This window comes from Hydra vulgaris, chromosome 14, assembly GCF_038396675.1.
Source record: "Hydra vulgaris chromosome 14, alternate assembly HydraT2T_AEP".
Taxonomy (NCBI): Eukaryota; Metazoa; Cnidaria; class Hydrozoa; order Anthoathecata; family Hydridae; genus Hydra; species Hydra vulgaris.
In genome coordinates, this window is record NC_088933.1 from 23,610,613 (window position 1) to 23,625,687 (window position 15,075).

Consider the following 15,075-nt stretch of genomic DNA (forward strand, 5'->3'; position numbering starts at 1 on the left):
TAAAGAAAATATTAACAATCAATCAAATAACTTGGGAAAGTTGTTTGATTGATTGTGACAGACAGCGTAAACTTCGTGAACTTTCTAAACCGAGAAAATTTATCAGTTCTTCCAGTTTAACGAAGGATTACTGATAAAATTAGTTGATATAAACAAAAAAATATAAAAAAAACAAGAAGACATTAAAGCTCTATATTAAACCAGCAAAATCTTTTTAGTCAGCTTGAGCGGTTTCTCGGTGACAAGACATCATGGTCTTCTACGAGTTTTTCGTTCTTTTTTCTGCTATCTCTCTTTATTTTCTAACGATATCTTTATTTGTAATTAATTTAAATTAATGTAAGATAACTTTTTATTTTACTTATATTTGTATAAAGATTTTATTATAGAGAAAAAAATAAAAATAAAAGACTGTTATACTTATGCCAAGCTTTATTATTTGAAATGAAATTTTTTAATATATATGAGCTTAATATTTTTAGTATTTTTTTTTTTTTTTTAGTGTTTAAATGTAAAATCAATTCATCCCTAATTTTTTTCCATAATTTTGTATCAAAAGATAAAAACAAAAAAATTTTACGCAATGGTAATTTTGTTAAGCAGCCCATACGTCAAACAAATTTTTGTAAATTTTGTATAGATTTTTGCTGACCATTGGTATAGAACAAAAAAATGTTTGAAAATTTTACTAATGATTTTATTCATCAAACTACTTTTATTTTAAATTAAGGAACTTATTTTTACTATTGATGATTTTATAATATACTTTTAATATTTTCTAGTGATCCTCCTTTTTACCCTCTATTTATACAAGAATTTATAAAATTTATATAAAGCGTGTACACGAAATAAATGTGAAAGAATAGCACGTCTTTTTTTTTCAGTGGTTGTATTAAAATCTGTTTAATTGTTTTGAATTTTGTTTACAACGTGTTAGGGTTTCAAAAAAATATGTTAGTTTTTGGATTTAACTTGAAATTAGTTTTAAAAATGACAAAAGAAGAAGACCAAAGAGAAAAAATTATGCACAAATATTTACAAAATCCTAATAGTAGCTACAATTCGATAGCAAAATCGAATAGCCCAAGCCTTTCACTAAGAGAACGCGCAAAATAAATGGATTTTCACATAGTTTTTTTGCAAAAGTTAGAAACAAACATGGTTTTCATTCTTTCAAAGCACAAAAAGTGCCCAACCGTTCTGAAACTCAACAAAAAAGTGCAAGAACCCGCGGCAGAAAGGTGTATGACAACGTTATTCCTAAAAATTTCTGTATTATTGAAGACGATGAAACTTATATCAAGTACGATCATCAACAAATTCCTGGTGCTGTTTATTATATTGCCAAAAATAGAGGAAAAGCAGATAAGAAATTTAAATACACAAAACATGACAAGTTCGCTAAAAAAGCTTTGATTTGGCAAGTTATTTGCAGTTGTAGCAAAAAATCAGCACCTTATATTTCTCAGTCCACTCTTTCTGGTCAAATATATGTTAAAGAATGTTTACCAAAACGCCTTTTACCTCTCATTAAATCAAACAATAACGGACCTATGTTCTGGCCTGATTTAGCTTCAATTCATTATTGTAAACTAGCTGTGGAATGGTATAAAAAGAATAATGTGAAATTTGTGCCTAAAACAGAAAATCCTTCAAACTGCCCAGAATTGTAAGTTATTGAAAAGTACTGGGCTAATATTACAAGAAAAATGAAAAAAACAAAAAGCTTTGCAGAAACATTAAAGATATTAAAATATCAATTAAAAAAGCATCAAATAGTTTTGATTCTTATTCTGCGCGCAACCTTATGGGTACCGCTAAAGCAAAAGCTCGAAATTTTATTAGACTCCCACAGGAATATTTAATTTTTTTTTAATGTTTGATCTTCTAATTTTATTGTATTAAAATTATTATTCGGTTCGAAATAAGATTGAGGAATACTTTTTTTTAGTTGTTTTTCTACTTTCACATTTATTTCGTGTAGACGTTTTATCTATCATTATTAACTGTAATCTACATATGTAATGGATATAACTCATCCGGTATTTATAAAGGAATTCTGTTTTTTTTTTGTTTTTTTTTCTTTTCTTTCGTTTATCTTTAAGTATACTCTTAAATAAAGTTTTTTATTTTATTAACTTATTACTTATCTTGTAAATGTGTTGTAAACTTTAACGCGTAATTTTTTTAGCGGTTCTCAACAAGACTTCATCATCTACGAGTCCCCGCGTTCTTTTATTTTTTTAATAACGATCATTACATATATATATATATATATATATATATATATATATATATATATATATATATATATATATATATATATATATATATATATATATATATATATATATAGATAGATAGATAGAGAGAGAGAGAGAGAGAGAGAGAGGTGGAGAGAGAGAGAGAACGAGAGAGATACTATCATATATTATTAGTTTAAATATTGTAACGAAATGCTCTTTTAAAGTGTAATAAAAAAAAAAAAAATTTAATGATCTTAGGACGTATTTGTAACATCTGAGCCCCAAAAGAATTTATAATCAAAGCTGCAAGACGTGTGTGAGTTACTTCTACATCATTAAACGTCAATGACATGTAACGGGATAAGTTTGCACGAGCTACTTTATGTATTGATACTTCCAAAAGTGTTTCACCAAATACAACAACCCCTGAAAGATTTACTATTGAATATCCTAATTTCAGCTCAGTTCGGAAAGAAAAATTTGAGCGTTCACAAGAGCTAATTCAAGAGCTGAGCAAAAAGAGAATTCAGCTTGAAGAAATCCCTGGCTTACTGACAGTGCAGAAAGTTAACACTTAGAGTTTATTTGTCTTTAAGAAAATTTAAAAACACTTTTAAATTGTCTTAAAGACAAATATAGCTACACATAAAAATTAGTTTATAAACAACTAGTCAATCATTTACTTGATTGTTAATAGAAAAAAACAAATTCCATTTTAAAATTGAGTTTTTGATCCATTTTTTTTTTGTTTTGTTTGTTACGGGACTCCAAAAACCACACAGATATACTGCATTAGTTAAGTTAAATTATTTTAGCAACTGTCTTTTTTATATATTTTTGCAAATGACTTAAATCTTTACAATAAAACTTTACTTTGCAAATTTGAAATGAAAATTTCAAGTTTTTATGGACTATCATGTCAAAAAGGTATAAAAAATTTTATTTTTAGTATAATTTTTTTAAATTAGGCTAATTTGATTAATTTTAAGATTCCTTTCAAAAAAAAAAACTATTTTGTCAAATTAAAAAAATTTATCTTGCTCTTTGATACGGCTTAGTCTATGAGTTACGGGTACTAATGTGAGCGTGTGGCTTTTGGGGTCCATAAGTTTTTGGGGCTAGTCTGTTGTGTTGCTTTTTTGTATTTAGTAGTCTGTTAACTGAAGTTGTAGTTACTTAAAACTTTATTTTGTTAAGTTACTTAAACTTTTTATTTATAAATTATTTTGTCACTAATAAAAGCACTTTTCAAAAACATCTAGTCGCACCAACTTCTTACTAATAGTTAATACATTTAATATATTTAGAACAAAGTTAAATAGTTAAGTACTTCGAGCACTAAAAAATAAATGAAAACTCTTATCGGGATATTTCCTTGATTTATAAAAAAAATTTACCCAGGTAAATTTAAACTATGTATATGCTTTATTAGAAATTATTTTTAAATAAAATAGGGAAATTAAAGGGAAATAAGAGTGAACAACTAAAAAAAAACAGTTTTTTTTTTAAAAAGATATAATAAACAAGGCTATAATTTCAAAATACACATTTAACAAAGCATATTTCAAAAAATATATTTCATAAACTATTCAGATCACTATTTAATAGTTTCTTTTAAATAGTAGATGAAATGAAAAGTAGAATCCTGCTGTTTTTTTTCTAAATAACAAAAGAATAATAGAATGTCTATAAAATTTATTTTCTCAATAAAACATGAAAGCAAAAATTCCAGCAGAAGAATACTACTTTAGTTTACATTTTTTTCTAATTCCAACATAACAAATATTAAAATAATAATAACAATAATAAAAGATGTTTCCACTAATATTTTCTTTTTTATATAACAAACAAATAAAAACCTAAAAGCCACGATACCCACTCAGAAAATCCCTCGTAATATCACTCGGAAAACACTAAATACACACTTGCGTAGTATTATACTGGCCAACATCAGACTAAAATAATAATAAAATATTGCGGGTTCAGGCTTGCCATATTATAAGATATAATAAACAAGTTTACAAACGTCAAGCTTGTCAGCGTAAAAAAAACGCTAGCAAGAACCGCATATAAAGATTAAACTGCAAAAGCTACAAAAAGATGGTTTGTTAGCCGTGCAAGAATCGTTTTGATAGCGTGTAAAAATCGTTTTAGAGAGCGATTTCTCGCTTTCCATTACTCGCTAAAACAACGAAATATTTTGAATTTAAACTTATAATTAAATTTTGAAAAAATAAAAAACCCTTGAAAAAAAAAGCAGTACTTAATGCTAAAACCGTTAAATTTCCCGGAAATAAATACCATTTTATAATTTGTAGGCCTAACTAATTAAAAACCATTAATCGAGTTTAACTTACTTTATTTAAAACAGATTAATCAAAACAAATCGTGAACATACTTAGTTTTAAATATATTTAAAAAAAAAGGTTTGTTGTTAACCATTACACGCACATAAAAAACTCTATGAAAAGCATTTCTAATGTTTGTCAAGTATGCTATTTTAAATTAAATAGCATAATTTAAATTTATGTTTGAAGTTATTAAGGAAATTTAATATGGTATAAAATATGACCCTAACCATTTTTTTTTTACAAGTAAAATCATCATCAAAATGGTGTAGGATGACAATCTACATCTCTGATTGCAAATCTCTTGTGATTGAATGAGATCACCTCATACCAGTTGAAAACAGGAACAACCCTGCTGTAGCAGCAACTACTCCGCCAACGGCTATTACTTTGCTCCATGATGATTGATTATTTGAATCATCTGACAACTTTTTAGGCAAATCATCCTGTAATAATATAAGCAGCATTATAATGAGTATTAACAAATAAATTTAAAAAAACATTTTTTTATTATAAATGTATATTTATTAACATTTCTATTTCTAAGCTAATAAAGTAAATATCTGCTTAAATATGCTGTGCTGCAAAAAATTATAAATACTTAAAAAAGTTAAATCTAGTTATTTATATATTTAGAACAAATTATTTTTAAGCTTTCAGATACAAATATATCAAAATTTTAAAAAAAATGTGTAGGAATAATTGTAAATGAATATATAGCCCTCGGAATTAGAGTCGGCATTCGGCAATGCCGACACCACCGCCGACTTAACAGTGGATGAAGTCGGCAATTTATTTTCCACGTCAGAATTTTACAACAATTTTATTTGCTAATTCAAATAAATTAAAAACGGCAAAACGAACAGTTTATTTATATTCTAAATAAAAACGGTTGAATAAACGTTTTATTTAAATTCTAAATAAAATAAAAACGAAAAACGAACGTTTTGATTAACTTTTAAATAACATATTACTAAAAACCAGCGGAAAAGTAAACGTTTTATTCAAATACTTAATAAAATAAATTAAAAACGGCAAACTTTTTTATTAAGTTAATTTTAAATTAAAACGTTTAAAATAAATTCTAAATATGAACATTTTATTTAAATGGTAAACAAATCAATCAAAACAAAAAAGAAACACAAACATTTCATTACTATATAATATATTATGTCTAAATAAAATTATTATATAAAACTTCTAGATAAAACAATTATAACGTTAGACGTTTTGTCAAACGTTGACCAAAAAGTCGACTAAAATCGACTAAAGCATGTATGCGAAATAAATATGAAAAGATAAATGAGCCATTTTTTTCAGTGGTATTAATATATTTTTAATATCATTTTTATTTTGTTTACAACATGTTGCTGTTGCAAAGAAAATATTTTATTTTTCCCATTTAACTTAAAAAAAGTTTTATAAATGACAAAAGAAGAAGACATTAAAGAAAAAATTATGCACAAATATTTAGAAAATAGGAATGTAAACAACAATTCAATAGCAAAAAAGTTGCAAAAAAGTACATTCCTACACCGTTAGTCGTGTTATTCAACATTTTTTCCCCAAAAAATTGATCAAACACTAATCTGGTGGTGGAAGAAAGAAAGGTTTTCAAGATATAAAACTGGTTAGAAAACTGGTTAACAGTTTTAAGATTAACCCAAGCCTCTCAATTAGGGAACGCGCAATAAGATGCAAATTTTCCCATAGTTTTGTTGCAAAAGTTCGATATAAACATAGTCTTCATTCTTTCAAATCACAAAAAGTACCCAATCATTCTTAAACTCAAAAAAAAAGTGTAAGAACCGGCTGCCAAAAGTTGTAAATAATAATACTGAAGTTTTAAAAAATTTTATTTTAAAAACTTCAGTATTATTATTATTATTATTGAAGTATGCAGTATTATTATTACTATTGAAGATATGTACTTTATTATTGAAGATGATGAAATTTATATCAAGTACAACCACCAACAAATTCCTAGTGCTATCTAATATATTGCTAAATATAGAGGAAAAGCAGATAAGATATTTAAGCACATAAAATATGATAAGTTTGCTAAAAAAGTTTTGATTTGGCAAGCTATTTGCAGAAGTCGCAAAAAACCAGCACTCTATATTTCTGAGTCCACATATTTTCTGGTAAAGTATGTTAAAGAAAGTTTACACAAATCTTTTTTACCCCTCATTAAATCACGTGATAGTAGACATGTGTTTTGACCTGATTTAGCTTTAGCTATTATAGTAAACTGTCTATGGAATGTTGTAAATAAAATGATGTGAGAGTTGTGCCTAAAACAAAAAAACTTCCGAACTGCCCAAAAATGAGAGTTAATGAAAAGTACAGGGCAATTATTGAACAAAAAAATGAAAAAAAAAACAAAAAAACTATGTAGAAACGACTAAGATTTGTAAGTTACATTTTACAAAAAGATTTGAAAATGTCTTCAAAAAGCATCAAATAGTTTTGATTGTTATTCTGTGTGCAAGCTTATGGGTACCACCAATGCGAAAGTTGGAAATTTTACTAGATGCCTACAGAAATAAATACATATTTTTTTGAAATATTTTATCTTCTTATATCAATGTATTAAAATTATTACTTAGTTCTAAATAAAAATTGATAAGATCTTTTTTCAAATGTTTTCTACTTTCATATTTATTTCGTGTACGTGCTTTAATAAATTTTTGAAATCAACTAAATCAACTAAAAGACTTTAGTCGAAGTATGGGAATAATTTATTTTTTTGAAATAAATTGTAATAAAAATAATAAAGTAATTTATATTTGCTTTCTATTTTTTAATATCATACCATTTAAATAATAATGACCCTAATAAATTAGGATTTGCCTTAAATACTTGCTATATACCCACAAGTCATTACAATCATATTTACAGTGTAATTATACAGATTAACGACATTTATATTTTTTTCACAACTTAATTTTGCCCCAGGGCCTCCAACCACTTGGAGCAGCCCTGGATGAAAGTATTTATTTAAAACTTAAGCATCAAGTGAACAAAAAGAAAAAAAAACTTATGAAATACATAATCAAAAGTTTAATTAGTAATAGATAATGCTAACATGTTATGAATTAGTAAAACTTTTAGAGTAAACAAAAAACTAGATAATAGTTATAATAGTGCATACTGTTATTAAATGAACAAAAAAAAAATTAAAGATTGAAAAGTTAAATAAAATGAAAAGATATAAGGATTTTAAAATTTTACTAATCAACTTTTAGTGGATAAGTAGGAAGGTTATAGTCAATCAAATCAACTATTCAATTTTTCAAAATTAGTTGATTCAAAGTCAACTAATTTTGACTTTTGACTATTTGACTTGAAGTCGATTTAGTCAATTTAAAGTCAATTCGACTTATAGTTGATAACAACACAACTTTTTATTTAGGAATTTATAACTTTTTCACTTGACCTTTCATTACTGAGTCTGTAATTTCATTTTGCAAATTGTCATAAAAGTATTTATTACAATAGGAAATCTGTATTAGATTCCCTACTCTTGGTGATAGTCACTAGTAAAATCAACACTGATACAATATATCTTCATAACTTGTTCTTCAAAATTTTTAATTGAAAACAAATAACTGCAATGTTTGATTAGAATAGGAGATATAACATCTAGAATACCAAGAAGATGACAAAGCAACTTGTACGGCACTGAGAGTATTGGCTTTTTGAAGATAACTATGTTATCTTCAAAAAGCTGATACTCTGAGGGCCGTACCCAGCAATAGTTAGGGCAGTACCATTCAAAAAAAAAAAAAAAAGGTCCTTTAGACTGGGCTGATGACCTCCTTGCCAAATACTACCTCCCTCCTGCTCCAGTGAATTTATGAAGTTATAAATAGTTATAAAGCATTATTAAGTGCGCATTTTACGTACAAAATGGCAATTTCATCTATACGTTCAGCAATTTACGTTTAATAAAATCTTTAATCATTTGGAATATTCAAATTGTTTTTTGATATTGTACTTATTTACATTAAACTAATTATTGTCAAAAAAATTTAATTTGGGCACATTAGTTTGAGCTCCCATTCCAGTTAAATGGTATGGAATTATGTCTTGGCACGGCACTAACCCTAATACCTCCGTAAACAACAAAGCATTATCTTACATTTTCTTATAATTTTAAAATTAGAAGTATCAAATGCCTGATAAATATTTTTATCCTAGAAAACAAAATTGTCTTACTTTCAATTTTTATTTCATTGGCAATATTTAACTTTTCATTTTTTTATTTCATTAGCAATATTTGACCTTCAAATATTGTCAATATAATGTTGACAACATGTTTGTTATTTCAAGGATGAATGACCTGATAATGAATTTTTCTAGTTTTTTCATATTCCTGTTTGTAATTGATCTTTTTTGTAAACTTTATGAAATAAATTCCATGCAATGTAACCAACAGGAACTACAACTTTGTCTTTGAACAAATCAAATGAAAAAGAAGGAAAAATATTTTTTTACATTCATCAAGATACTTTTTTGCATTCATCAAAATATTTTTTACATTTTTATAAACAGAATATATCAAATAATAAGTATGTTTCAAATATTCCATTATAAAATGAATGATAAATAAATAGTTTTCGATCTCCAATATATACTTTATGAAACTCTGAAAATGCATTAACATTGGTAGAATGATTATGAGTGACAACAGCTCTTACTCTGCTTCCAGATTGGTGCAATGAGGTAATACACTCATTAATTTTTTTTTTTCAACTTAAACCTATTAATTTCTTTATTCAACCATGAACATGTCATGCAAACTTCAGGCGACAAAAAATAATAAAAACAACAACTTCTTTATGAAGATTACTTTATTAATCTTTACCAACATATTCACCACTTTGATATTGCGCTGCTTTTTGCAAATACATCTCATCCAAAAGAAGCACCTAATACAAAACTTTTTTTGGATAATTTCTTAATCATATTACAAATTGTAGTTAATGATTGATTGAAATTCTATGTATTATTATTAGACTGTCATTCATTTTTCTTCAAGTTAGATACTTCTAAAGTTAAGATGATAGTTTTTCATAGTCACACTACACTTTTTTATGATCATATATATTTGTATGCATTTTATTTTGTTTTTATTTTATTTTGTTCTATGTTTTGCTTTGATTTGTTTATTTACTCTCTAGTGAACTCGTTAAACTTGAACATGTTAACTTATTTTGTAACGCATGCATATACTTCGCCTGCTTTTTAATTTACTAATTATTTAATTAATAACATAATACCAATGCTACTACTCAAAACTTACTAGTTAACACAAATCGTCCACATCGTACTAGAAGACTACCTTCAAAGCTTAATTTGTAACAAAACTTATGTCAAAAAAATATATATAAATATCTATTGGAAGGGTGGAAGACTGTGATATTGTGTTATTATATTCATATTATGTATATTGTGTTCTTTTATATTTTAGATAATATAATAATAAATTTACTACTAACTTACTTGTATTGGTCTTGATTGGGTCTACAACAATCAACATATTTAACATTTTTTATCAAAAGGTTTATATTTTGCGCAGGTTTTATTTTGCAGGTGCAAACTAACTTTCACAGGTGTAAATGCAGACACAGACTATATAGCCCGCCATTGTTTGACTTTTTGTTTGTTTAAACTTTTTAATGTACATTAAAAATTGTTTGTTTAAACTTTTTAATGTACATTAAAAAAAAATCTCTGCAAAGAGCTTTTTTAATCATTTTGTTCAATACTGCTTCCGTAAATTCATATTTGTGGATGCAGTTAAAAAAATCATTTTCAAAACTTGATTCCAAGAATGATAAAGTTTTTTCATAGCTTCAAAAATGCTAAAAATATCAATCTGCTGTAAATAATTACTTAGACTGAATATTTAGACTGCAAACAGAAAGTTGTATTTGGGAGAAGGAAGAAGAGTGTGATCCATTTAAGATTCTTAATATACAGGACAGATGGTAAAATTATATATAACCTATGCTACTTTACACCCTTCCAATGCATATGTTCTGTCGTATTCTCTAACCCACTTTTTAAATAGCTCAGAGCTCATCTTGCTCTTTTTTTGCGCACAGTAACAGCTCAGAATGCCAAACTTAGCTGCAGCAAGCCCATTTAATCAAAACTCTTGCCTAATTGTAAAATTGAAAAGTGTAGTGGAGAAAAATGCCTCCATCACGTTTCTCACCTTTTAAATGCATACTATTTACACACAGTAACAGCAACAAAATAACAAACTCATCTGGATTAAATATATAATAGGAGTCATACTAAGACAATATTGTCGGCAAAGTTGTTTCCAAGGAACCATCATTTCATTTGTAACATCTTGACCCTCACCTAAGCAAAAATAGAAAAGCAATTTTAAAATCAGAGTAACTTTTATTTATTTTTGTGTTAGGGTTTTATTTGATCTTCAAAAGCATTTTTATTTACTTTTGTATTAGGGTTGTTTTTATATGGTCCATGATAGTGATGCAATTGCAATAAACAAATTAGAGCAAAATGATTTGAATAATTGAATTTAGGGAGTGGAAATGGGAGTTTATGGATATTATTATTTCAATTAATAGATTAAAAAATTTTCAAAACATGTATAAATATAGTAAAATATAAATGTATAAAAAAAGTAAAAAATTTTCAGAAAATGTATAAATAACAACAAATTGATAAAATGATAAAATACCTGATATTCTTTTAAACGAAGCATTGTTTCTTTTTTCCCATGTATCCTACCCATCTGATGTTTATAAACTGACACAACCAAATTTTTTTGCATAATATAAAGCCTTGAATTGGTTCTTGAAAATAGCTTCTTTTTTATAAATGACTTTGAAAAACAGACACAAGGATGTTTTGCCACATTTAAAACCCATAAATAACATTTTTTAACTTCTCATGTTGATGAGACTCTCATCCTGACTTATTCTTCAGAAGTATTATATATATCACTTCTTTAAATTTGTTCAAGTATCTATTCTCCTTAAAACTTATAAAACTTAATTTAACTTAATTTAAAAAAAAAGTGAACTATTAATTATAAAAGCATCCATATTCAATAATGCATGCAAAAAAAGGAAAAGAAGCAACCTTTTTTTTGTTTTCACAAATGTACTGCATGCCCTAACTATAACTCTCAGGCAAACTTAGATCAAAGTGTATACTGAACTTTTATAACAAAAAACAAGTTATAAAAAATAATACTCATAAATACTTTTTGCTAATACCAATCAATGCAGAAAAATGATATTTCCTAATGCATTTAATAAATAAAAGTTTTTCATATACATACTTATCCTTTATTTTGATAGAAATAAATGTATGCTTAATTTTGTTGTTTAATCCACAAATTTGTTCATTTAATAAAATTAAAAGTTATTGTAAAACCTTTTATAATAAAATTGCTAAATAATTTAAGTATAGCAAAACTGATTATACCAAAATATCTGCCTAATATCAAAAAATAATAATAAAACAGTTTATAACTGTTTCGTTATTATTACTACAAATGAAGTTCTGATTTTGATTTATTTTTAAATATTCTTTTATAATTTTTAGATCAACATCCTTGTCATGAACTGCTCCTATAGTAGAGCAGATGAGGCTCTTTAGTCATGTTGAAAGTAACTGAACTCTGATATAAAACCCCTAATTCAATTGTTTGTAAGGGTAAGAGGAGCGATTAAAAATTGGATGGTAAATTCCTAGAGATAGTACACTACAAATAAAATATTTTGTTCTGATCTGCAAAAGTGGTTCGATGCCAGGAATGGCATCCAGTTATAACAAAAAACTGTGACAACTTTTCACCCATCCACACCACACAAGGTAAAACATATATGGTTTCACAAGTGTGAAACCTTATTTTGTGTTGAACTTTAAAAAAACAATGGACTAAATGCTAGGATATCCTAGCATTTATTCAATTATTTTTTACTCTGAAAAGCCTATCAAGTCAAACTTACTACACTATAGTCTACAATTTTATAACAATAAAGTTAAACTACAATTTAAAAGCTATATTTAAATATCTAAAAATTAAAAATGAATAAAAATTTGTACTGTTACAAAATGCCTTTGAGCAAAATGTCACTCACCCAGCCACCTTGTTTTTCTATCCAATCAGCTAAATGTATAGAGACAAACTCTTTAACCCAATAAGGAATAGATTTTACTATAACAAGTTCATTTTGAAGAAGGAAATGGAGAGACATGCAGCCAGCCAATGTATAAATAGCCAATACTCTTCCCCAATTTTTAGTGCCATCAGCAAAGGTTTCTTTAGCAACATTCATAAAAACTGCTTGTGCATTATGGGAATTTAAGTTTACACGGTTAGGAAGTCCTTTAAAAAAAAATGCATTATCTAATTCCATATTTGAACAGAGTTTTGCAACTGTAGTAAATAAATGTGAAGGTTGTTGTGGTGGTATTAAATACTGTTTTGGCAAACCACGCAAGTTTTCTTGACTTACAGAACTCCGAAGATGAAATGGAATATAATACATAGCAATGGCAAAAGCAGTGTTTATTATTGATTTCTTTTCTTCAGAATTTTGCAATGTTAAGCAATGGCGACGAGATGGGCATATTGTTGGTGATAATGTTACTGTAGTCATTACTTAAATACTAGAGAGTTTTTGCTTATGCAGTTTTTAATACTAACAATTTGTAAAGTTTTTAACAGTGATTAAGACAGAAATAGTCTAAAGCAAATGATGTATATATAAATCTATAAATAAATATTAAAAAAAAACTATACTTTCTCATCAAGAGTTAGTTTAATGTAACAGTAAAATAAAAAAACATCATTTCATTTTTTGTTTGTTTGTTTGATTACACTTTTAAAAAAAATAACAGAAAAAATTTAATTTTCTTAAAATAGTCATTACACTGTTAACAAAAAATGTACAATTATAACTTAACAACAACAATGAGGATAACAAACAAAACTATAATAATAAGTAAATGTTTGATTAATTTTTTTTGTGTATATATATATATATATATATATATATATATATATATATATATATATATATATATATATATATATATATATATATATATATATATATATATATATATATTATACTGCTGATTTAGGTGAGCAGTGCAACATCAAATTGAAATAGCCTGCTACAGGGGGCTTCAGTACATACATCAACTGACAAATAGCCTGACTCACAGCAGAGTGCTACTTCATCGACTGAGGGTTTCGCATGGGGCAGCAATCTTTTCATTCATTATTCTTCATTTTTTATTTTATTTTTCTAAAAAAGCCTATCAATTTAGATATGCAAAAAAGAGAGCAAATGCTTACATAAATATGCTATAGTAGATATATACATATATATATATATATATATATATATATATATATATATATATATATATATATATATATATATATATATATATATATATATATATTCATATATATATATATATAACTATAATAAAAAGTGAATGTCAGATTAATTGCGTGTATATATAGAAATTTTTAGTAAGGTAAAAACTAATTTAACATTTGCAGAACGGCAATATCTTTTAGTAATCTTTTTTCAGTTGAATTAGATACTTTTCTCAAAATTGGTAGTTTAAAATAAGATTATTTTCTGACATGGTTCCAAATAGCAGAAAGAGGCTATGATTATTGTTCTCAAGAAACCACCAATAAAAACTGATATCAGAAGATTGATTCAAAATTAGTTGACCACTTTCAGGAAAAAACTTTGTCAGATTTTATTATTCAAAGTTCAATGTATCTGTTCACTGCACTTAAAATTGAACCAATTTTTCTTATTTATAATCTAGCTGTATGGGTTTCCTGTCCTGTCTATGTCACTGTTAAACAAAAAATAACAAGCATGAGAGTCACCAATGACTGCGCTGAGCATGCTGTTAAGTTTGCAACAGACTTTAATAATGTGCTAACACTTGATGAAGTTGAACAGCAGTTAATATTTCAGATTGTTGAATATCACAGAAAGCTCATGACCATTTCATTAAAGAAAAACTTTAAAGCAAAATACCACGTGATAATTAATTACGCTTCTGAAAACTTTTTTAACACATTGTATAACACACTTAAACATGTTGTAACATTTATATTCAATCAAACTTATGGGATAAGAATGTTTACTGTTTTCTCACGATTTTTGTTACAACTTTGAATTGTATATATATACACACACACACACACACACACACACACACACACACACACACACACACACACACACACACACACACACACACACACGCACGCACGCACACACACACACACATATATATTTACAAATATATATATAATATAGGTACTACTTGCCTTTCTTTCCCCCCTCCTTCCCCTGTTTTTATAATTGATTATAATAGAATACATTATACTGATTCAGAATTATATAAAAAGATAGGTCTGAAAACTTGAAAAAAGTACTCTA

The 15,075-nt window shown here is 26.5% G+C and overlaps 1 protein-coding gene across 1 annotated transcript; it reads right to left on the minus strand.

Annotated features, from left to right (window-relative positions):
- Positions 1-4,014: 4,014 nt before the first annotated feature.
- Positions 4,015-13,384, minus strand: LOC100203439 (apoptosis regulator BAX). Its single transcript, XM_065818336.1, has 2 exons — positions 12,730-13,384; positions 4,015-5,040 (listed from the first exon to the last, which is right to left on the minus strand). The coding sequence occupies exons 1-2, from the start codon at positions 13,249-13,251 to the stop codon at positions 4,915-4,917; spliced, it is 648 nt and encodes a 215-aa protein (XP_065674408.1). The 5' UTR covers positions 13,252-13,384; the 3' UTR covers positions 4,015-4,914.
- Between the last annotated feature and the right edge of the window lie 1,691 nt (positions 13,385-15,075).